At 42.2% G+C, this 22,351-nt stretch overlaps 4 protein-coding genes and 1 long non-coding RNA gene across 6 annotated transcripts in view; 3 read left to right on the top strand and 2 right to left on the bottom strand.

The window, feature by feature from the left end:
* LOC123865434 (protein Rae1) overlaps positions 1-7,141 on the top strand; it is a 17,824-nt gene extending 10,683 nt beyond the window's left edge. The window contains exons 3-7 of one of the 2 annotated variants that reach the window (XM_045906452.1): positions 4,217-4,379; positions 4,546-4,638; positions 5,234-5,407; positions 5,487-6,041; positions 6,818-7,141. In XM_045906452.1, coding sequence (XP_045762408.1) covers positions 4,233-4,379; positions 4,546-4,638; positions 5,234-5,407; positions 5,487-6,041; positions 6,818-6,901 — 1,053 coding nt within the window. In that variant the 5' untranslated portion in view covers positions 4,217-4,232 and the 3' untranslated portion in view covers positions 6,902-7,141. Of the gene's footprint in view, positions 1-3,975; positions 4,380-4,545; positions 4,639-5,233; positions 5,408-5,486; positions 6,042-6,817 lie in introns of those variants that run through there. The other variant, XM_045906451.1, reaches the window with a different exon arrangement.
* LOC123865437 (SOSS complex subunit B homolog) lies at positions 912-22,241 on the bottom strand. The gene is made up of 2 exons (XM_045906457.1): positions 22,203-22,241; positions 912-2,143 (listed from the first exon to the last, which is right to left on the bottom strand). Exon 2 carries the CDS (start codon positions 2,141-2,143, stop codon positions 1,703-1,705), a length of 441 nt encoding a protein of 146 aa, XP_045762413.1. The 5' UTR covers positions 22,203-22,241; the 3' UTR covers positions 912-1,702.
* Positions 9,856-10,838, bottom strand: LOC123865438 (NADH dehydrogenase [ubiquinone] 1 beta subcomplex subunit 3). The gene is made up of 3 exons (XM_045906458.1): positions 10,662-10,838; positions 10,387-10,519; positions 9,856-10,117 (listed from the first exon to the last, which is right to left on the bottom strand). The coding sequence occupies exons 2-3, from the start codon at positions 10,515-10,517 to the stop codon at positions 9,961-9,963; spliced, it is 288 nt and encodes a 95-aa protein (XP_045762414.1). The 5' UTR covers positions 10,518-10,519; positions 10,662-10,838; the 3' UTR covers positions 9,856-9,960.
* On the top strand, positions 11,851-14,601 carry LOC123865439. Its single transcript, XR_006795971.1, has 2 exons — positions 11,851-12,373; positions 13,450-14,601. It is a non-coding gene; the product is annotated as an uncharacterized LOC123865439 (long non-coding RNA).
* LOC123865431 (prolow-density lipoprotein receptor-related protein 1-like) overlaps positions 19,746-22,351 on the top strand; it is a 39,706-nt gene continuing 37,100 nt past the window's right edge. Inside the window, exons 1-4 of the mRNA XM_045906447.1 lie at positions 19,746-21,607; positions 21,721-21,831; positions 21,899-22,027; positions 22,091-22,351. Of these exons, the coding sequence (XP_045762403.1) occupies positions 21,457-21,607; positions 21,721-21,831; positions 21,899-22,027; positions 22,091-22,351 (652 nt within the window). The 5' untranslated portion in view covers positions 19,746-21,456. The remainder of the gene's footprint in view (positions 21,608-21,720; positions 21,832-21,898; positions 22,028-22,090) is intronic.

Raw genomic sequence — 22,351 nt, 5'->3', positions numbered from 1 at the left:
GGCTTTACCTGTAGGTACATTACATTACCTAACAAAGATTTTTATTCATTTTTATGCATAAGTTTTTGACTCATCGTGCAAAATGTTGCAAAAACTACCCGAGTACGGAACCTCAGGTGCGCGAATAAAACCTACCAAGTGCGAGTCAGACGGCTCGCACTTAGCCAGTTTTATTTTTGTGTTGTAACCACAAATTCAGTTTTCGGATTTTTTTCTTTATTGTGCTATAAAACCTACCTATCTGCCAAATTTAATGATTCTAGGTCAACGGGAAGTACCCTATAGGTTTTCTTGACCGACAGGACAGACAGACAGACAGACAACCAGACAACAAAGTGGTCCTATACGGGTTTTTTTCCTTTTGAGCTGTGGAACCCTAAAAAAAGAACCCTTACAGTTTCGCCATGTCTGTTGGTCTGTATGTCACTACAATTTCCTTCAGTAACCATTTAATCAAGCCGTTTAGCTGTATACAGTGTATAGTGCAACTGGAAGGGTAGAGTATGTTCAGTCTTAGTGATGTCAGTTTGGTTGAGCCTACAGTCATCTGAATGTGCGGCCTCTTAGACCGGTAGACCGCGAACCGGCTTCCTATGTAGGGACAGTCATCCCGTTTGTTCAGTCTCAGCGGGTCCCTCCATGTGGCCAGCCCGCACATGTAGGCTCCACTAGTGCTCAAGTCTTTTGCATGTGACAGGCTATAGGGCCAAAACCCAAACAATAACAATTAATTAATCAATTGATCTGTAATGTGTTGATACATGACCGCCAGGTGTACTTTGATTATTTTTTTGGCCATTAGTCAAGTTCATAGTGACTAGGGAGTCATGGCTGACAAATCCAAAATAATAAAACGTGTCAATGGGGAGTTTGGTGCAGTAGTTACTATGAAATAATTAAACCAAGGAAAGTAATAACTCAATTATTTAATTAAATTTAAATCCTTAGGTATTTTATTTATCACCACTCAAGTCCCTTAGCACTTGGAATAATTTAGGTTATTTCATTTATTTTGACATAATAGTAAATCACTATATACAATATACATGTTATAAAAATGTGAAACTGTTTTTGTTTGTTGGTTTATTTGTTAGTCCTTCCATGACGTCGCAACGGAGTGGCGGATGCACATAATATCTTGCATGGCTATTGGCTATAGCTACAGACCTAGAGAGTTAAAGGCTACTTTTTATCCCAGAATATCAGTTTCAACAGGATTTTTAAAAAACCAAATCAATGGAGAAATAGTTGTGGACATTGGCTAGTATATTTTAAGTAACATTATCAAATATGACATTACATAGTTTTAGCAAAGTAAATTCATTCTCGTTCATACAAATACAATTCTAAAATGTGTATGATTCCAATAGACTAGACACACAGTGGCAAGCTGTATGCACTCAGTATATTATGCACTCCACACAGTGACTTCCTATATATTATGTACCATAGCAGTCCCAGGCTTGGATGGACTGATGTTGCCAAGGAGTGTTCCGTGTCTCACTATGCTCCCTACTGCTGTCCCAAACATTTTCTCAACTGTACAATACTCATTTGGCGCCTCATCCTTTTAAAATCACTCAGGCTGTTCTCAGTTTGGCCTCGTCCTTCCAATATAACTTGGCCGGCAATGGATTTATTTCCGGCCAGTAATGTACCATTTATATACAGGCAAAGGTGTTGTGAAGCCATGAGTGTGGGCCTAGCGGCGGCTGTTGGCGCGCTGCGCGCCGCGGCCGCGCGCGTACGTCTTGTGCGCGTCGAGCGCGGGCGCGGGCGCGGGCGCGGGCGGCGGCGCGGGCTGCGGCTCGCTCATGTTGAGCTGCTCGTTGAACAGCATGCAGAACTCGCCCACCTTCTGCAGGTCGCCCGACTTGCCCGAGTACAGCGTGAGCGCCGCGCGCCACAGCGCCGCGTAGCCGCGCGTCAGCCGCACGATGTCGCCGGGCTGCAGCAGCGCGCCCGCCTCGTCCCACACCGACAGGTTGACGGACGCCGACGCGTCCGCCACGCGCAGCGTGCGCACCTCGCGCGCCTCCTTGGTCAGCGTGGGCGCGCCCACCTCCAGCACGATGAAGATCGCGTTAATGTTCTTCATGCCCGCCTTCAGCTCCTTGATCTGCACGTACTCCGTGCTGCCCATTGCGTGCGAACCCAACCCCGCCCGTTTAACGAGTTCCGTCCTTCTACATAATGTAGATAAAATATAATGAAATAATCGGTATAAAGCTAAGACAATCGAATATCATAACTATCGCATAAAACAATTCAAAAACGACAAATCCAAAAAAAATATTAAAACTAAAAATTCACTATAAACAGGTAAATCGCGAAAACGCTTGACAAGTGTCAAGTTGACACCTCAGACCATAAACAATAACAGGGCACTTCGTTTCCAGATGGTTTCCAGCTGTTCACCAAAGAGTAGGTACGGACCATAGACTAATTACGTACCTTTGATCAAATCATTAGGACCGGATTATATGCAATTGCATAGTTGCATATGCATTTGCATGTTTGACCTATCTTTATTGATTAGGTATTTCATATTTCACCAAAAATCTTGTGATGATGCATATCTTCGCTATTTTTTAAATATTTCAGGGTTCCTAGTTACCCTAAAATATTTAAAAAATAGCGATATAAGTTAATGAACCAATGAAATTTTTACATTCCAATCCCGACATGACACTTCAGTTCAAATACTGCCTAGTCACCTCACCTGATTGTGCAACGATCTTTTTCAACTTGTACAAACATTTTGAGTGATCGAAGGCACCACCTCAATACCGAACATTTGGTACAGTACCTGATTGTTAACATTTCAAGATTATAAAGTATTAAAAAAAATACACAGAAGGTATATTATTACTGTAGTTAATTAACTATTAACTAATAGTTAGAAACAAAAAATACCATAACTTTTTATTATTTAATGTTGCATATTTTGACACTTTTCGTGCATATTTTTAGCTTTTTATGTTGCATATAATCCGGTCTCTACAAATCAATGTTACGGTACCTACCTAATCACAAGGTTTTCTGGTTTTCAGGGTTCCGTGCTTCAAAGAAAAAACGGAATCCTTATAGGATCATTTTGTTGACTATCTGTCTGTCCGTCTGTCGTGTCTGTCAAGAAAATCTACAGGGTACTTCCTGTTGACCTAGAATTATGAGACAGATACCTATCTGTCTAATAAAAGCGAAGAATAAAAGTTACAAATATAGGAAAAAAGCCGAAAACCGTGAATTTGTGGTTACATCAAAAAAAAAAAATAGAATATGTATCAATTTTTAAAGTAACATAACTATACTAAGTGGAATATCGTATGAAAAGGTTTTACCTGTACATTCTAAAAAAAGATTTTTGTTGATATTTATATACGTATTTTTATCGTTTTGGACTAACTACTTACTAATTTTTACTAAAAAAACAAATTAATCATAAAAGCTGACTCTACTTTCAAAATAATAAAATACCCTTAGAAATATTATAGCTACAAAGTGAAAGACGTGCGTCGGTCTCAAGTGCGGGTAGCAGAGCGTGGGGTGAGCGGGTTTTTATAGACTCTACTGGCACGATGCGCTGGCTACGCCCCCTTTCTCTTAAACTTCGGCTATTAGTATAATAATTTTTGATATATCGTGCAAAATGTTGAAAAAAATACCCGAGTACGGAACACTCAGTGCGCGAGTCTGACTCGCATTTGCCGATTTTTTTTTTTTCTTAAATGAATGGGTTTTTTGTTTTATTATAACAATTTCTTTGGGTTTTTGTTCGTCAAAATGGTCAAATCAACCTCTGTGGTGCCAGATTAATCAGCGTCTGCAGCGTCTAATACTCAAAAGGGCTAGAACCTAGAGCCGTAAAACCAGTTACCTACAGCCTATAGCGTAGGTCTGAGACCACGTAGTGATTATATTCTCTTTGTCTGAGACGTTGTCACTGTCAGTTTTGACAATTATTATCTTTTGTTTCTGGTCGGTTCGGTGATACTGATTATTATCAAAGATTGTTTACAAGAGAACCTACTTGTTTATAAAAGCCAACAGATCAATAATTCTATTACTGTTAAAGAGGTTCAAAAATAGTTCCATAAAATATGATGATCATTTTTCTTCTATAACGTTCACGAGAATTTCAAACATTTGTCTTAGTCTTCAGTTTGAACTTTGAAGTTATAACCTAGAACGCGTTTAATTTAACTAGTACTAGTAAAGTATTGAGCAAAATGTTCCCGCAGCTGTCTGCCGGCAACGGCAACCCGAACAAGGACGTGGAGGTGAGCTCGCCGCCCGACGACACGGTGGCCGCGCTGGAGTTCTCGCCGCCCTCCGTGCCGCAGACCTTCCTCGTCGCCGGCTCCTGGGATGGCAAGGTATCTGTCTGTGGCACCTCGCATTCATTCATTCAGCTATGGTGCTTTGTATAATTGGGCAGCCTATTCTATTCTATCTTGTATTGCACCCAGAATGTGACTGTTAGGAAGACGCTGTAGGAGTGAGCGCATCTTCTTAATTAAAGTTCAGAGTATAATTTTGTAGGTTCGATGCTGGGAAGTAGAGGCTTCTGGAAAGACTGTGCCCAAAGCGGAGCAGGGCATGGATGGACCAGTCCTGGATGTAGCCTGGCATGATGTAAGCAGTGACATATAAACACAATAGAATGTAAGACAGACAATACAATTAAATATTTTTTTGCTTACTATTCTGCCATAGTAATTGACAATCGAGAGGGAAATAAGTTGCAGTTTTGTTTCTTTAAAATTTACATATTTTATGGAATGTTCATCAAACAATCATTCTTCCTATCCTGATTTTATGCTTCTGTGCAACATAGGATTGCCAGATGCCCCGTATTTTATGGGTTACCCTATACTTCAGAACATCATAATACAAAAGTAATTGCAAAAATAACGGGTTACGGCAATGCGTGGGCGGCTAGCCGCGGACGAAACCAACTCAATATTGATACTGTGAAGGTGGAATTACAAGTTAAATGGAATTTTAAGATTTTCATACATTTGTGTCACAAAATGAGGAGCTTTTAAATGGTGTTTCTTCAAACAAGATGCAACATTTTGGTACATAATATTAAACAATCAAGCATTGTTTTTTCGTTAGAAAACTTTAGCAAAACTTTAAGTGCTGTTTTTTTTTTCGAATTTTTCATTTCTAATTTCGATAGTACATAATATTTACTATGCAATTATTTTTTCTGAAACAATTTCAGGATGGTACAAAAGTATTTATGGCCTCGGCAGATAAAACCGTGAAGTGTTGGGATCTAGCGAGCAACCAGACGGTTTTGATGACGGGTCACGACGCGCCCGTCAAGACGTGCCACTGGGTCAAGGCTCCCAACTACACTTGCCTCATGACCGCCTCCTGGGATAAGACACTGAAGGTGACAATAAGTCTCAATCGCTCTCACCGCCCCGTCAGACGGACTCCTCAACTTTCACTGTGTATATAAATGGTTTCAGTTTTGGGACACACGCAGCCCGGGGCCCATAATGGGCCTGCCCCTGTCGGAGCGCTGCTACTGTGCAGACGTGGACTACCCCATGGCGGCCGTGGGCACGGCCGACCGCGGCGTGTGCCTCTACTCGCTGGAGGGCAAGCCCAGCGAGGTGAAGCGCGTGGAGTCGCCGCTGAAGTACCAGCACCGCTGCATCGCCATCTTCCGCGACAAGAAGACCAAGCAGCCCACGGGCTTCGCGCTCGGCAGCGTGGAGGGCCGCGTGGCCATCCAGTACGTGAGCCCCAGCAACCCCAAGGACAACTTCACGTTCAAGTGCCACCGCTCGCAGGGCGCGGCCGGCGGCTACCAGGACATCTACGCCGTCAACGACATCGCCTTCCACCCGGTGCACGGCACGCTGGCCACCGTGGGCTCGGACGGCTCCTTCTCCTTCTGGGACAAGGACGCGCGCACCAAGCTCAAGAGCTCCGAGCTGCTGGACCAGCCGCTCACCAAGTGCGCCTTCAACCACAGCGGCCAGATCTTCGCCTACGCCGTCGGCTATGACTGGTCCAAGGTGCGCCCTACCCTCCTCACATCTTACCCACATTTTTGATCTCATCCATCAATTCAGGGAAAACTTTGTTTGTCATCTACATTCTTGATTTACTTAAAATGGTTCGTATATGTATTGGGCAATCAGATAATTATTATTAGTGGAACACAAAAAAAGGAGAATATATAATACTTAATTTGATTTTTTACCCGACTACGGCAAAGCCAAAGGAAAGGTTATGATTTTAACAGTCTATGTATGTATATACATGTATGTTTGTATCCAGATTCTGTTTGTTCCACAGTAGCACCTAAACTACGATTTTGTTAGGCTTAATATGAGGTGGTTATTTCGAAATTACAGACAGCCACTTCAATTTTATTTATTAGCATCACACTAATATTATAAAGGCGAAAGTTTGTATGTGGGTGTGTATGTTTGTTACTCTTTCTCGCAATAACTACTGAATGGATTTGGCTGAAATTTGGAATGGAGATAGATAATATCCTGGATTAGCACATAGGCTACTTTTTATCCCAGAAATTCAAAGAGTTCCTACGGGATTTTAAAAAACCGAAATCCACGCGGGCGAAGCCGCGGGCATCTTCTAGTAGATCATATACATGGAACCACTGCACTGCGCCTATTTAAAATGTTCTTTTACCTGCATTTGAAAGGTGAAAGAATCGCTGTCATCAAATTGTGCCTAACAGTGGAACCGGGTGGACCAGTAATTAGTTGTTTAGTGAACTCTTTTACAGCTCTATATAGTACAGAAGGAATGTTTTGATGCGCAGGGTCACGAGAACTTCAATCCAGCCAAGAAGAACTTCATCTTCCTGCGGCCCTGCTTCGAAGATCTCAAGCCACGATCCACCTAAATTATAAAATCTAAACACTACTATTTTTAAGTGCTTCTTGTTATTATAAAGTTATAAGTTTTTCACAAAAATATCTTTCATTTAAATAAATTGAATCACCATTTCAAAAACTGCATAAGTCACTCAATTAGAATTTTTCAGAAATCAATGAAAACTGTTAAGTATACGAATTTAGAAGGACTTTTTGTGCTGAATGCAGTTTTTGAAATTTATAAGATTGAAACATGAAATAATCTTTATAATTTACTAGCTGATGCCCGCGAATTCGTTCGCGTGGATGTGGATTTTTTAAAATTCCCGTGGGAACTCTTCAGGGTATAATCTATCTCCATTCTAAATTTCAGCCCAATCCGTCCAGTAGTTTTTGCGTGAAGGAGTAACAAACATACACACACATACAAACTTTCTCCTTTATAATATTAGTGTGATAAATGATAATAATTTATACGTATTATTGACTCCAATATTGAAATTGCAAATACATTTGAGAATTTTTTCCAGAACATTCCAGTCATCACTACTAGTTCCCTTAGCTCTTCACCAACAGAAGCCTATGATCTTCTCAGGGCCAATGTCACTGAATGCGGTGTGTTGTTTAGGTTTGAATACGTTACTCCATATGACATTGTTAAAGTGTTCAAATCTTTACAAAGCAAAAAAACCGGAGATCTGTGGGGAATATCAGTAAAAATAATTAACAATATTATTGATATTATTGCGCCATATCTAGCCTTAATTTTTAATGAGTCTGTGGATACAGGCGCTTTTCCAGATCTCATGAAATGTAGTAAATTGATACCTCTTTTTAAATCGGGTAGCAAAAGTGACCCAAACAATTACAGGCCAATTTCAATTTTGCCAACACTGAGCAAGATATTTGAGAAAATCATGCTCAACCAACTGCTTCAGCATTTCAATTTAAATAAGCTACTCCATTCTGAACAGTATGGCTTCACTAAAGGTCGATCAACAACCGACGCGGCCGCAATGCTGTTAAAGCATATATTCAATGCGTGGGAGGGGTCACAGAATGCCATTGGTATTTTCTGTGATTTATCCAAGGCATTTGATTGCGTTGAGCACGAGACTCTTTTAGTTAAATTGAGCCACTATGGAATCAAAGACACTGCGCTTGGTCTCATTGCGTCCTATCTTAGTGATCGTATTCAAACAGTATGTGTGAATGATGTGAAGTCATCCGGATCAGCCTCACTAATGGGTGTTCCTCAAGGCTCTATTCTAGGTCCTTTCATGTTCTTAGTATACATAAACGATTTACCATATGTAGTCCAAAATATTTGCGATATCGTACTATTTGCTGACGATACGTCTTTGATTTTTAAAGTCGATAGAAATAGGGACAATTTTGACGATATAAATGGTGCCATATCTCAGGTAACTCACTGGTTTACTGTAAATAATCTACTTTTAAATGCAAAAAAAACTAAGTGTATTGAATTCGCACTGCCCAATACCAAGAACACAAGTAACATTAATTTAATGATAAATAATGATATTTTGAAAATAGAAGAGACTACTACATTTTTGGGGATAACCTTAGATGCGAAGCTGCAATGGGGCACCCATTTATCAACTCTTGCTGGCAAACTAAGCTCTGCTGCTTACGCGGTTAGAAAGATTCGACAATTAACTGACGTGGAGACCGCAAAGATAGTATATTTTGCTTATTTTCATAGTATTATGTCTTATGGAATCTTAATATGGGGTAGAGCGGCAGATATTGGGAGAATTTTTGTATTACAAAAAAGGGCAATACGCGCAATTTATAACTTAAAACCACGCGATTCACTTCGAGAAAAATTTAAGGAAATAGGTATCCTTACCGTAGCCTCTCAATATATTTACAACAACATAATTTTTGTAAGACAAAATATTCTTAGTTACAAGAAGGTTGGCGATCTACACAACAGGCTGACTAGACACCGTAACAGGCTTGCGACTCCTACGCTCCGTCTCAGGAAGGTCCAAAAGTCATTTGTGGGAATGGGTATAATCTTCTATAACAAAATTCCTCAGTCAATTTTGGACTTGCCTTTACACAGGTTCAAAAAATCTATTAAAAATATGCTCTTGAGAAAAGCATATTATACTATCGAAGATTATGTAAATGATAAAAAAGCGTGGATTTGAACTTCGATTCGCTCCAGCAATGCGCAGGACTTCAATTGCTTTTATACATGGCATAATATTGTATATCAAATCTTTGAAAAGAGCAACCGCCGAGTTTCTTGCTGGTTCTTCTCGGTAGGAAAGGCATTCCGAACCAGTGGTAGATGCTTTTGACGATTCGAAAGAACTTGTAAAAGTCTAATTGAATAAAAACATTTTGAATTTGAATTTGAATTTGAATTATAATCTAAAAAATCCAAAAAACTGTTCTTGACCTTATGTTGTATTAGCAAGAAACAAGAAACAGGGTTAGATAGAACGATACAGTAATAAATTATATAATCCATCATTTTCATCTTCAACATTTGCAGTTGGCGCTAAACCCAGCTACATAAATAAACATGTTATAATAAGAGCATAATATTATGCTCTTCTAGAATGCTACTCTGAATTCACTTTGAGCTTGCTTTGTTTTGTACAAGTACTGAATGTCGATTACGCGGTATTGTTTGAAGAGGAAGGAATGTAGTGATTTACATGATTGTTACCGGATACCGGATATGCGTCTGGTCGGCAGCTTTAGCAACTAGTCTTGAGTCAAGTTGTCTGAAGCAGTTTTAAAAAAATGATTCAGTTACAGTAAACCCTGTCTTTATAAACCTTATCAATTGTATACCAAGAAGTTTAAAGACACAATTTAATTTGCATATAAGTAGGAGCACAGGTATGCACCTCTAGTACATGTGAGTTCTGGTGCTGCCATCTCCAGTTAGCCAGTAGTTCCAGTTTGAATGTCTCTCAAATATTTCAAGAATACAACAAACCAAGGTATAATAATTTTATCATTATATTGAGAACAAAGAGCATATTACATTAACCAAGAGAACTATGAATGGGTTTGATTGCACTAGGATGTAGGTGAGTGAGCGCTAGTGGTGCGCGTGGTCGCCGCCGCCGCCCGCCGCGCGCTCCGCCGCCACCGTGGCCACCGTCAGCACCAGCCCCAAGCCGAAGCCTCGGAAGAAGAGTTTCCTTGCACGCAGCCATTTGGTTCCAAAGCCAGGGTGATACCTCCATGCTTCATTCCTGTAACATACGTAGACATAAGCCTAACACAAGCTAAATCATTTTCTAACACAAGCTGATTGAATCTATCAGATTTTTGGTCCACCTAAAATGCTGTATTGTGTTATTGATGATATCAGAACAAAGTCTTAAGTTGTCTGTCTTAAGGCTGATATCAGAACTGTTTTCAGAGTGAATGATTGTTTGTTCTATTCATGTCAATATGAGTTACAATCGGCAGGTGTATGCTGATGTGGTCATCCAATTATTCAGCTAAGAAAGATTGGAACCTGATCCATGGATCTTTCAGGCCTTTCTGCGCCAGGGCCTTCTCCAGCTCCTCCAGTTGTGGAATTCCTTTGATTTGGAAGTCTGTGTACTTCGGGATGGTGTAAGGCGGCCCGTGCCCGTGTCCACCCATAACTATATAAACAAAAACAAACATTTATATAAGAAGGTAGCTAATTATTTCAAACCTAACCTTACCCGATTACATAATTTCAAATAATATTCTAATGAATACAATTATTGTGGATGGGCAGAATAAATCGATATGTTTACTTACTGTAAAGTGTAATGGTTTAATAAAATTAAACTTTATTAGCGAAAGGAAAAAAATCAAAGTCCCATCAATGATCACAAATCACAAAACTGTTTCTTTTTTAAACTGGTTTTACGACGACAGACAGAATAACAAATAGGTATCAGATTTATTTCTCAGTCTACGTCATAATTACTACCTACGTTTTTTTTTTCTCTCGTCTGGCTTTACACTGATTAGCCAATGTCAAGTTTGTAGTTATTTACAAGTAAGGGAAACTATATGTATAAGTGAGGTATAAGTATGGACTTCGTCTGTGCCGGCGACCGCCGACATACCCGCGGCGCCCCTTTAGAGCGCTTCCCAGTCAGTTCCACCACCAATAAACACCAGCAGAACACAAAAACCGGCCAATTTTCACAAAAAAACACTCCAAAAAGTCACAACACGCGCGCCAGCAAACGCCACCACAGACGAAGTCCCAAAAATTACTACGTTAGATCCATGTTAGATCTATTTCTCAGTCTACGTTTTACGATTTGGCTCTGGATTCTGGCCATTTTGAGGCTCACATTTTTATTTTTAATTAACTACTTGTATAGTTCTGGGTTCTAGTCTTTATAAGCCAGGTAGTTTAAATAGTGTCATGAGTTCAAACTTCAATGCTGCAGTATATTTTGTGGCTAGTCGCAATAAAAACAGTCCAAACCGTATAGGACTAGTCTAGTCAGACTTCAAAATTCACTACGGTCTATTCTCCGTCAGTGCCACCCTTACTTCGCAAATTATGATCTGCTTGCGCCTATATTATATACCATCTAGGGACTACGTCTGTGTTGGTGGTAGCTGGCGGGCGTGCTCTGCTTTTTTGGAGTGTTTTTTTTGTTAAAACTGACTGGAAAGCGCTCTTAGGGGGTGCCGCGCGTGTGTCGGCGAGCGCCGGCACAGACGGGGTCCATACTTGTTGTTGTTTATTTTAGTGGCTTTTTGTTGTGCCACACAGCACAATTCACTTCGCCAAAGACGCGTTGTTTGGAGAAAACACAAAGGATAGTTTAACTAACTTGTTACAAATAACTACAAACTTGACATTGGCTTATCTTTGTAAAGCCAGACGGGAGAGAAAAAAAAGGTAGGTACCGTAGGTAGGTACCCAGTCACCACCCACTGTGTAGGTACCTACTCTTTGGCTGTTTGCCGCTGTGCCCACAGAGTACCAACCACTGTATAGAGTTCTATATCTCTATAGAATTTCAATATCTCGAGTCGTTTTTCTTTTGCTCTTGCTTGAATTGAAAATAATAATTATTGTTATATTATGTATCGAGGACCAATAATCTATTTGTAATAAACGTATTTGTAGTTGGTATTGTAGTAAATTAGGTGGATCGATCTAAATTAGAGGATTCGCTTATTATTGAGTGTTTACTAAATTGTAAGTGCGTGCCCTGGTGAAACAAACCGGGAGCTAAAAAGTAAAATACCTAGTGTATCGGGGAACCGCTGCAGGTATTAAGGCGGTGTTGATATAATAATTGTTAGAAAAACAAGCGAGCGTCGTAGTGTGCGAAGCAAGTGTTGAAGTTGTCTCGTTGTGTTAGGGAGTGCGAGCCGCCGAGCTCGGAGCTGGCATGTGGAGCCGCTGAGCCGCAACATGCTCGCGACGGCGCGGCTCGCGCTGGCGCTGCTGTGGGCGGCGGCGGTGGCGAGGGCCGACCATACAATTTTGCAGCCTGGTAAGTCTCACTTAAGTGACTTACTTGGTTAGTTGCCGAGCATTGCACCAAAAAGAAATTTAGTATGCTGTTATAGTTATTATCATATTATATATTTATAGTTCTGATTATTATAAGCCTAACCCTGCGCTTACACAAAGGTCTAAAAAACAATATGCATCTAGGTCTAAAATTAGAATATGTGGGTTTGCATGTTGCTATTTTCTGTTGACAACAAAAAAAAGTTGTGGCAGTACTTGTAAAATACTTTAAAAAAATAGTTCCGCGGCTCTGCGTCTGTTAGCACAAGACGAAATACCAGTGACACAATACCAGTTTATCATTTGATTTTTTTAAATTGTAAGTTATGTCAAACAATACTGCAACTGTAAACTGTTGGTGTGAAGCGGGCACTGTAGTGGCCCACTACTAACAAGGAGCTGATCTCACATAGGAGGCAGACAGATGCCTGAGCAGGGTGTTTAGTCAGAACACCTTTGTTGGGAACTGTTGGTGTGAAGCGGGCACTGTAGTGGCCCACTACTAACAAGGAGCTGATCTCACATAGGAGGCAGACAGATGCCTGAGCAGGGTGTTTAGTCAGAACACCTTTGTTGGGAATCTAGACACTACATTTTTCAGGTTCCATACCTAAAGGGTGGCAACAGAATTGGGGACCCTATCAATAATTCTAATACTGAGCCTCTGCTGTCCATCTGGCTGTCTGTCTGCCTGCGGGCTGTATCTTGTGAACTTTAATAGGTAGAAAGTGTTGAAATTTTCACAAAATGTTTATATCTATTGTCATAACAACAAATAGTAAAAAAACAAAATGGCCACTGAAAATAAAAAAATTAAAAGTTTTATTTATAGTGCATACATTTTGAGAACGGCTAACCCTTCAATTAAGGACTAAAATCATACTTTAGACATGACAGTTGGCAATTGAGTAAATATGCTGAATGAGTTCTCAAACTGTATGCCTTGGATTTCTTGTTCAATGGTATGGAACCTTCCAGTCTGACTTGCACTTGGCCGTTTTTTTGTATCCTCTACTCTAAAGCAAGTTATCAATTTTTTACAATTAGAGTTTTTAGGTTTCAGGTGTGAGTAAAGCACGTTTGGTCGTGGAGCATGTACTTGCATGTGTAGAAGTTGAGCTGGACGCGGGACGGCGGCGCTGCTGGCGCCTCGGCATGCTGCATGCTGGGGAGCAATGCATGACCTGGGCTAGTTCTTGTCTGTGTCATCAAGCTCTGTATTCAAATGTAGTTACTTATAAATAAATAAAAACATTTTCTGTTGTAATAGATTATAATGGTTGACCCACGCATGCCTATGACATGTTTTCTTCTTAAAAACTGAATGTAATTGTTTAAGTTGGAACACCACATAAATCCTTTCTTCACAGTTTTGACAAGTGTGAGCCATTCAATAGAGAATGGAGAGTGGCTCGGTTTCAGCCAGTCAGAAACTTAAAGGAATAAAAAGTAACTATCTACAGTATCCATGACAAGTAAACCTCTGGAAATTGCAGGTTTTTTGCTCTCCTTATGAATTATGTGGTGTTCTACTTGTTATGATATGCAGTGACTTTTATTATTATTATTTATTTATAGCAACTAATAATAATTTAAGTAAATCAGCTTGCTGTTATATGCTGCTGGTGCAGGAGAGTAGAAATGCCAGGAGTCAGTACTAACAGTTCTCTTTGGGAAGCATCTGGGTTCATACAGGGCATTCTGCTCATCCTGCAGATGTCATTAACGGAACCAGTTCAAGTGTAAGTATAAAACAAACAAACATCAGAAATGACTTTTCTGCAGAAGCAGATCTGTGCTAATGAGTGGATGCTGTTTTGTTCAGTTTTTGCCTTTCCACTAAAATGTACTTTCTCTAGCTCAAAATCCTTGGTGCATGTTCATTATAAAGGGAACTTACATATAATGTATCACCTGTAGTAGAGCCACGCGGGGCGACACACTTGCTCAGTGTTCAACACTGAAGGGTAGCCCATCATTTGGTATATTTTATTTGATATGATATCACTCAGTGAAGCCGCCGTAGAAACCAAGCAATGTCAAAATATAAGCTCGGGGGCTGGCATTCAGTATTGAACACTGAGTTGGCAGATTGGGCTAGGGCCAGCTAGGCAGTCAGTTGTTCTTATATTGAAAGATAGAGGTAGGTACTAACTACTAATAGACATAAAACACTTGTATGTACTCTAATATACTTTTATTCGACTGTTTCCTTATTTAATTACTTTACAACTATAGCACAACAGCCACTCTCCATTCTACGCGTCACCAGAGAGTGTGTAGAGCACAGAGTACCATAGACTCTTGTAGAACGTCAGAGGGAGCTAGGCCACGCATAGACTATCAACAACTCCACCTAACAGTACCTACTACCTATGTAGTTTCGATAAAAGATATAATTGAAAGTGAAAGCAACAACCCCCCAGCAACATCCCACAGCAATAAAGTAGCAGGATCCTAATGAAGTCTATCAACAATAAGTGATTGTGTTCAATTACTCAATTGCAATGCAACAAGTATTCCACTGGGCTCGGCAGCTAGGGGTCATGAGTTTGTATCTACAACGCGGGTCTGTATAGTCTACGTGTTACAGATCCATTCATGTAAAGACACTATATTTCATGTGGGGTGACGACTATGGCCCTATGGCCCTATGGCCGTAGCCAGGAATCGATTTCGAAGGGGGGTTTTATCAAGGCCTTATGCGAATTCTTTCATGAGATTGTTTTGTCCTACTTGATGGCGTACGTAGCGTAGGTAGGTACCTGGTTAGTGAAATTTTTTGACCTTTCAATTTTGGACAGTGAGATAGAATATATAACAATAAAAAAGCGCAAACGCGAGTGCAAATTTTTTGTTGTTTTAATACAGAAAAAAAATTAAGCGAAAGGGAAACAAGCTGCCTTCCATACATACATATTTCCATACATAGTACTAAAAAAAAATAAAAATTAAAGCACCTTTTAAATGAGAAAATTAGTAAAATGTGTGTAATGTCTCTCTCCATAACCTTTTCATCCATCCTCTTAGCCAAAATTTGATACTATTCAGAGATAGCTTGCATCCCAGAAACAGACATAGGCTTTTATCCCAGAAAATTAATGTTCTCAAAGAAATTAAAAAAAGCTAAATAGTAAATACACATGCAGACGAAGTTGCGGGCATCAACTAGCAGAGAATAAAACTGCGACCGACTTTGAGAAACGAGACTCTGAAAGTGTGTCTATCTACCTATTAGATATTACATTAATAAATACTATTAACACTTTGTTGATTCATTTCGCGGGCTGCAGGCGAGAGCAATGGACGCGCTATCCAGCAGACGGATCCCCAAGTGTTCGGCCCAACCAAATACTAGTATATTCCGAACTCCGACCGAACCTTCGGTCAAAGATCTCACTAGCTAGTTTCTAGAACTAAAATCGGCAGTGTTCAGGTTCCGCAACGGAAAGGTGCCAAAGGGAGCCTACTACTGCTAAGCCTCCGTCCGTCTGTCAGTCTGCGGGTTGGAGCTATCTCTTATGTATCGCAATAGGTTGAGTGGTTTTCACAAAGTAGCTATGTATCACTATTGCCGCTTTAACAACAAATAATAAAATTTTCAAAATGGCCGCCATTGTAAATTCAAAAAAATTAAAAGTAAGTCGAAGTCAAAATCATTTATTCATAGTAGGTACAATACCGTAGTGATTACATACTCTTTGGGTACAATTGTACTCTTTTTGATGGTCGAAATTGTCAATTTGTACGATATAGTAGTGATAATTAATTACGTAACTTAAAACTAAAGCTACGAGGGTTCCAAACGCGCCCAAGTCTGAGAAGAGCCCACAACAAACTCAGCCGGGTATTCTTTTTTAATTATTATCACCACTACAAAATAAGTGTTATATTATATCTTGTACATTGGTGTGGACCTATTTTTTTCTACTAAAAAAGAATTCCTTTCCCCATTACTAAACATAAAGCTTGTCCTAGGATTAGACCATCGATTCTAGACCTCTACAATTTTGGTCCACCTCCTCCACCCGAGGCTTCTGAAGATATTGTTAAATTAATTAAACAAAAAATATGCATACCTCTAACTACTTACCTAGGCGGTCCCATAATGAATTGGCCTAGCTATGAAATAGTCAACAAAATGAAATGAAACCAATTTTATTTTTATATGTAATCTCCACTAATATAAACACACTTTTGAAATCTGAGAATTAACACCTCTAAACCTTCATAAAAGTGACTTCAATCTTTGTCTTCAAAATGACTAAAAACGGCCGCCTGCAACTCTTCATCGTTTGAAAATTTCCTTCCTCTTAAGCCCCGCTTTAAATTTGGGAACAAATAATAGTCTGATGGGGCCAGGCCTGGACTATACGGTGGATGTTCCAGTTCCGTGAACCCGCATTCACAAACTGCAGCCTTCGGAACACCGGCAGTGTGAACGGGTGCGTTGTCGTGGAGCAACAGGACGCTTTAAGAAAACTTGCCTCTGCGCTTCTCCTTAATCGTGTCTCGCAGTTTATATAGTAATGAAGCATAATATTCGCCGTTTACGATTATATTACGTTTTTTAAATTCTACCATCAAAATCCCTTGAGAATCCCAATAGATTGTACACAAGACATTTTTGTTGGATTTTTGCACCTTTGCCTTACTAGATGGCTTTTCACCCTTGTAACACCATTCCATTGACTCGCGCTTGCTTTCTGGATCATGATATAAGACCATAGTTTCATCACCAGTAACTAGCCGCTCGATTACATTCTTTGGTTTTCGTCACAAAGACCTAAAAACTCGGCTGCACAGCGCACTCGCTCCTGTCTTTGGACAGCTGAAAGAAGTTTCGGAACTCATCTTGCACTAACTTTTTTCATACGAAGATGGTCATGGATTGCACGATGGATGGTACTTTTAGAGAGCCTAAGTCTAGCTGCAATTACTCTAATCTTCAAACGTCGGTCACTTAAAACCTCCTCTTCGATTACATAATAGTTTCAGGAGAGAGCACTTCCACCGGTCGACCGTCATGGCCGAAGTCTTCGACCGTTTCTCTCCCGAAGCGAAACTCTTTCACCCAGTTTTTTACTGTGCTATACGAGGGGAAAGACTCCTTGTACACATCATCTAATCATTCTTTTATTTGGGCGGGAGATAAGTCTTCTTTAAACAGAAACTTGTGACGCTTCGATATTCGGTTTTCGACATTTCCAAAAAACACGCGAATCTTGATGTTCAAACCACTGCTGAGCTGAGACTACGCTTTTCATGTCGATGCATGTTAGTATATAAAGTAACACGATAAACGTACTGTCCGATGTAACATAACATGTATCGATATGTTGCTTAGAACTATATCAGGCCAATTCATTTTGGGACCGCCCACGTATAACATCGTCTCATTGCAAGTGAATGTTTCCTCCCAGTACGCACAAGGGACACAATTCTTCCTATTGAGTCATGGCTAGGTAGGTATAGTAAGTTGTTATTAAACTGTTACTATCAATATTGGAAGACAACGGAGCGACGTTTGACCCCCGATAAGGACGACACCGGCGCCCCGAGGCGCCCTGCGCGCGCGCCGTGCCTCCGTTGTGTGCTCTTGTTCAGTCGCCGATAACTCCGCAAAGGAGATCGACTCTTGGGAAATATGTCTAGTAGGTATTATTATCAGGATATAGTCATGATATTATCTAGATTGTAGAAAAAGAAACAGGGCGTCTAAGTACCTACCTATAAAAGATTTTTTACTATAGTTGAGCCATTACATACGCAAATCATTACGATACTAACGTTATGAGGACTGAGGATGCTGTTGCTGTAGAAGTCTTAATCAATCACGGGATGCCGCTCTTTAGAATCTGTTACTTGTCCGACTACGGACACACACCACAGCATCAGGTTCCAGTCCACAAGGCGAAGGTCTGTTATACGAGCGAGAGGTCCGATAAAATAGATTAATGATTCAGTTCGCAAGTTTGAATGTATTTATGTGGCTCAACTATAAACTTTTACAAAGTTCTTTGTGAATCAACCACTGCCTGGTTCGGAATGCTTTCCAAGTTCCCATCGAAAATAACTAGCGAGAGACTGACTCTGTGGTTGCTTTTTTCAAAAAGTTGAGTTTTGAAAAACTTCATGGTCGGCGTCTATTCGGCTTACGCAATTACCCTCTCTGCTAAATAGCTAACGGCCAGAAGCGCACTCCGCCAGACCAGCAGCGACGCTGTTTTTGGCTAGTTTTGTAGGACTAGAAACAGTAGAAGCCCACTACAAAATATGACCTATGCTCAATGCTCATGGTACGGTAGGTAACCACTACCACTTTTATAAATCGCTGTTTACAATCTAGTGTACACCAATGAAATTCAGACCTTTTGACGTTATTCTAATACAAGAACAACAGACTCTCTCATAAGTCGCCCGCATCAAAACATGGCGCATAGGCAACAACCAATAGCGGACGGACGCGCGCTATGATTGGCTGAGATATTTTCGCGCTATTCAAAAATAAGATTACTGCGCAGGTACATCGGCGTAACTTATAAAAGTGGTAGTGTGATCTAGTGTGTAGCTATAACCGTCCGCTGCAGGCGAGGCGGGTGCGGCGGGTGCGGCGGGCGCGGCGGGCGTGCCGGGCGAGGCGGCGAGCGGGCTGGCGTGCGGCGCCGCGCAGTTCGCGTGCGCGGACGGCTCGCGCTGCGTGCCGGCCGCCTGGCGCTGCGACGCGCGCGCGCACTGCGCCGACGCGTCCGACGAGCTCGACTGCGGTACCGGCGCCTCACCTCAGCCTCCAGCCTCTAGCGATCCACCAGACCGCTGCATTAGCTTACACCTATACAAGCACAAAGTTAAACAGCACTAAAACCAACTTCTAGCCAAGAACTGCCGATAGAGAGCGATAGATATAGTAAAATTGTTTTTCTGTCGCTCAGTGTATTTTAACATTGTACTACTTACTATATTTATATTTATGAACACAAAATTTTTTTCCTCTTTCGTTTGATACAATAGCAAAAAAAATATTTTTGGAGACCCCCATTACACAAATGCATGTTATCGATTTTTTCTCATATAAAATGTTAGTCTATGTCACCCGAGGATCTATTGACAGTTGACACCTCATTCATCAAAATCAGCCCAGTAGTTTAGGTGCTACGGTGGAACACACAAATATGTACATGCATACATACATAGACTGTTAAAGTCATAGCCCTTCTTTTTGGCTTTGCCGTTATAGTCGGGTAAAAAAACCGGCCAAGTGCGAGTCAGACTCGCGCACTGAGGGTTCCGTACTCGGGTAATTTTCTGACATTTTGCACGATAAATCAAACTATCATGCATAAAAATAAATAAAAAATTGTTTTAGAATATACAGGTAAAGCCCTTTCATGATACCCCTTTCATGATTGGTATAGGGGGGGGGGGGGGGGGACACACACATTTTACCACTTTGGAAGTGTCCCTCGCGTAAACTATTCAGTTTAGAAAAAAATAATATTAGAAACCTCAATATAATTTTTGAAGACCTATCCATAGATACCCCACACGATTATTCGATATTCGATGTACCTTAAATACCTATATGTGATGATGCTGAGCAAACTCTCGTATGCAGAATAGAACAACTTTGAACTTAAAACCTAAACACTTTGCTCTAGGATTCTGTACCCGAAGGGTGCCAATGAGACCCTATTTTGAGGCCTTCGCTGTCAGCCCGTCTGTCTGTCAACAGGTTGTATCTCGTGAACCGTGATAGATACAGAATTAAAATTTTCACAGAATGTGTATTTCTATTGCCACTATAACAAAAAATAATAAAAAATTCAAAATGGTGGCCATGAAAGTTTAAAAAAAATAAAAAGTACATTGTTCACTCCGGCCAGTTGGCATGGGTGAAGGGGTTCGAATCGCTTCCTGATGGACTGTATTTTTCAAAACGAATACCTAATTTTGACGCGACACCAGTGAGGAGAAAATAAGAAAACTCGACTCACCAGCGCCGTCGCAGTCTCTCCTCCCGTCGGTACCGACACTAAGCACTTCCCTGTAGCACTTGGGATGGCCCCAGGGCCCAGCGTGATGGATTCGGGGCTTGGAGCGCCGACGACGTGTGTCGTCTGTCTTCACGCGCGAGCGACTCTGCCAATGAGCGGTAACCTATCTACCCTCACTGGCGAATATATTTATATCAACCCGACGAACGATTCTAACGATATACCTATTGCAGCTAATTGATCTGCCGCTAAATTCAAATGAACCTATCTAAAAACTAAAACTAAATTCTAAAACTAAACGAAATAAGGTTATCTAGTCGATGGGGATTGAACATACATAGATGCGTGTACACCTGGTTAGTACTCGCATCTTTTACTCTGTCAATTGTATTTTTAGGGTTCCGTACCTCAAAAGGAAAAAAAGATCCCTTATACGATTATTTCGTTGTCTGTCTATCTGTCTGTCGTGTTCGTCAAAAAACCTATCTACAGGGTACTTCCTGTTGACCTAGAATCATGTTTGGCAGGTTGGTACGAGTAGGTCTTATAGCACACTTAGGTACGGGGAAAAATCCCAACACCGTGAATTTGTGGTTACCAACATCACAAAAATAAAATAAAATGTGTTCATGAACAATTAATAATAATTAAGTAGTATTTTCAACTTTCAAAGTAAGATTAATATACCAAGTGGGGTATCGTTGAAGTGGCCTTGTACCTACACTTTAAAACAGATTTTTATACATACCTACCTAATAGTTTTTGATTTATCGTGCAAAATATCTAAAAAATATGAGAGTAGTACGGAACCCTCCGTGCGCGAGCCAAAGCGTTTCGCTGAGCTGACGAGATCCTGGTAATAGACTGGACTCTCCGTCCAGCGGGCGCACCGTGTACTCTGTACAACACAATCCGACAATGATGCGGTGGTCGTCGCACAGTGTGGAACACGACGTGCGGGGCGGGGCAGTTCCGCTGCGCGCGCAGCGGCCTGTGCGTCGCGGCCAGCTGGCGCTGCGACGGCGACGCCGACTGCGGCCCGCACGACGCCTCCGACGAGGACCCCTACATGTGCGAGAAGGACTTCCGGTGCTGGGGCGCCTGGGCGCGCTGCGCCACGCCCGAGGACGGCCAGTTCAGCTGCGTGCCCGTCTACCAGTTCTGCGACGGCCGCCGCCACTGCCTCGACGGCAGCGACGAGTGGGACATCTGCGACAACTGTGAGCTCGAGCCCTCCGCGCGCCGGACCACTTCCGCGGGAACTGGTCCCGCGCGCGGAGGCGTGCGCGCGGCGGCGCGGGGGGACGCGGTCTGAGCGCGCTGTCTGTTGCAGTCACGGAGGCGGCGTGCGCGGCGCACGGCTGCGACGCGTGCCGGCCCACGCACGAGGGCGTGGCGTGCTACTGCCGGCCCGGCTACGAGCCGCGCGACGGCCAGTGCGTCGGTGAGTGCTTCGCTCGGGCGCGTCGATCGCCCGCCCGGCCGCCGCGCTCACCCGCCCTCTGTTGCAGATAGCGACGAATGTTCGTGGGAGGGCGCGTGCGCGCAGCGCTGCATCAATTCACCGGGCTCGTACGCGTGCGCGTGCGTCGCTGGCTACGCGCTGCGCGACGACCGCCGCACCTGCCGCCCCATCAACGGTAAGCGCCCGTCCCCGCGCGCCCCGCGCCTCGCCGCCCAGTCTGACGCTTGTGTCTGTGCAGAACCGCCGGACGCGCCGCTGACGCTGCTGGTGGTGACGCAGAGTGGCGTGTCGCGCGAGTGGCTGCCGCCGCACGCCGCGCCCGCCGGTAACCACTCGCTGGCCGCTCTCGACGTGCGCGCGCTGGACTTCCACTACAGTAACGGCTCGGTGTGCTACGTGCACCACAACGTTAGCCGCGCGGCGCTGGTCTGCGTGCAGGCGGACGACTTCGCCAACCGCACCGAGCTGCCCGCGCCCGCGCTCTTCGCCGACCTCAGCT

The sequence above is a fragment of the Maniola jurtina genome, chromosome 5 (genome assembly GCF_905333055.1).
Source record: "Maniola jurtina chromosome 5, ilManJurt1.1, whole genome shotgun sequence".
In the NCBI taxonomy this organism is placed as follows: domain Eukaryota; kingdom Metazoa; phylum Arthropoda; class Insecta; order Lepidoptera; family Nymphalidae; genus Maniola; species Maniola jurtina.
This window is presented reverse-complemented; position numbering and strand designations above follow the sequence as displayed.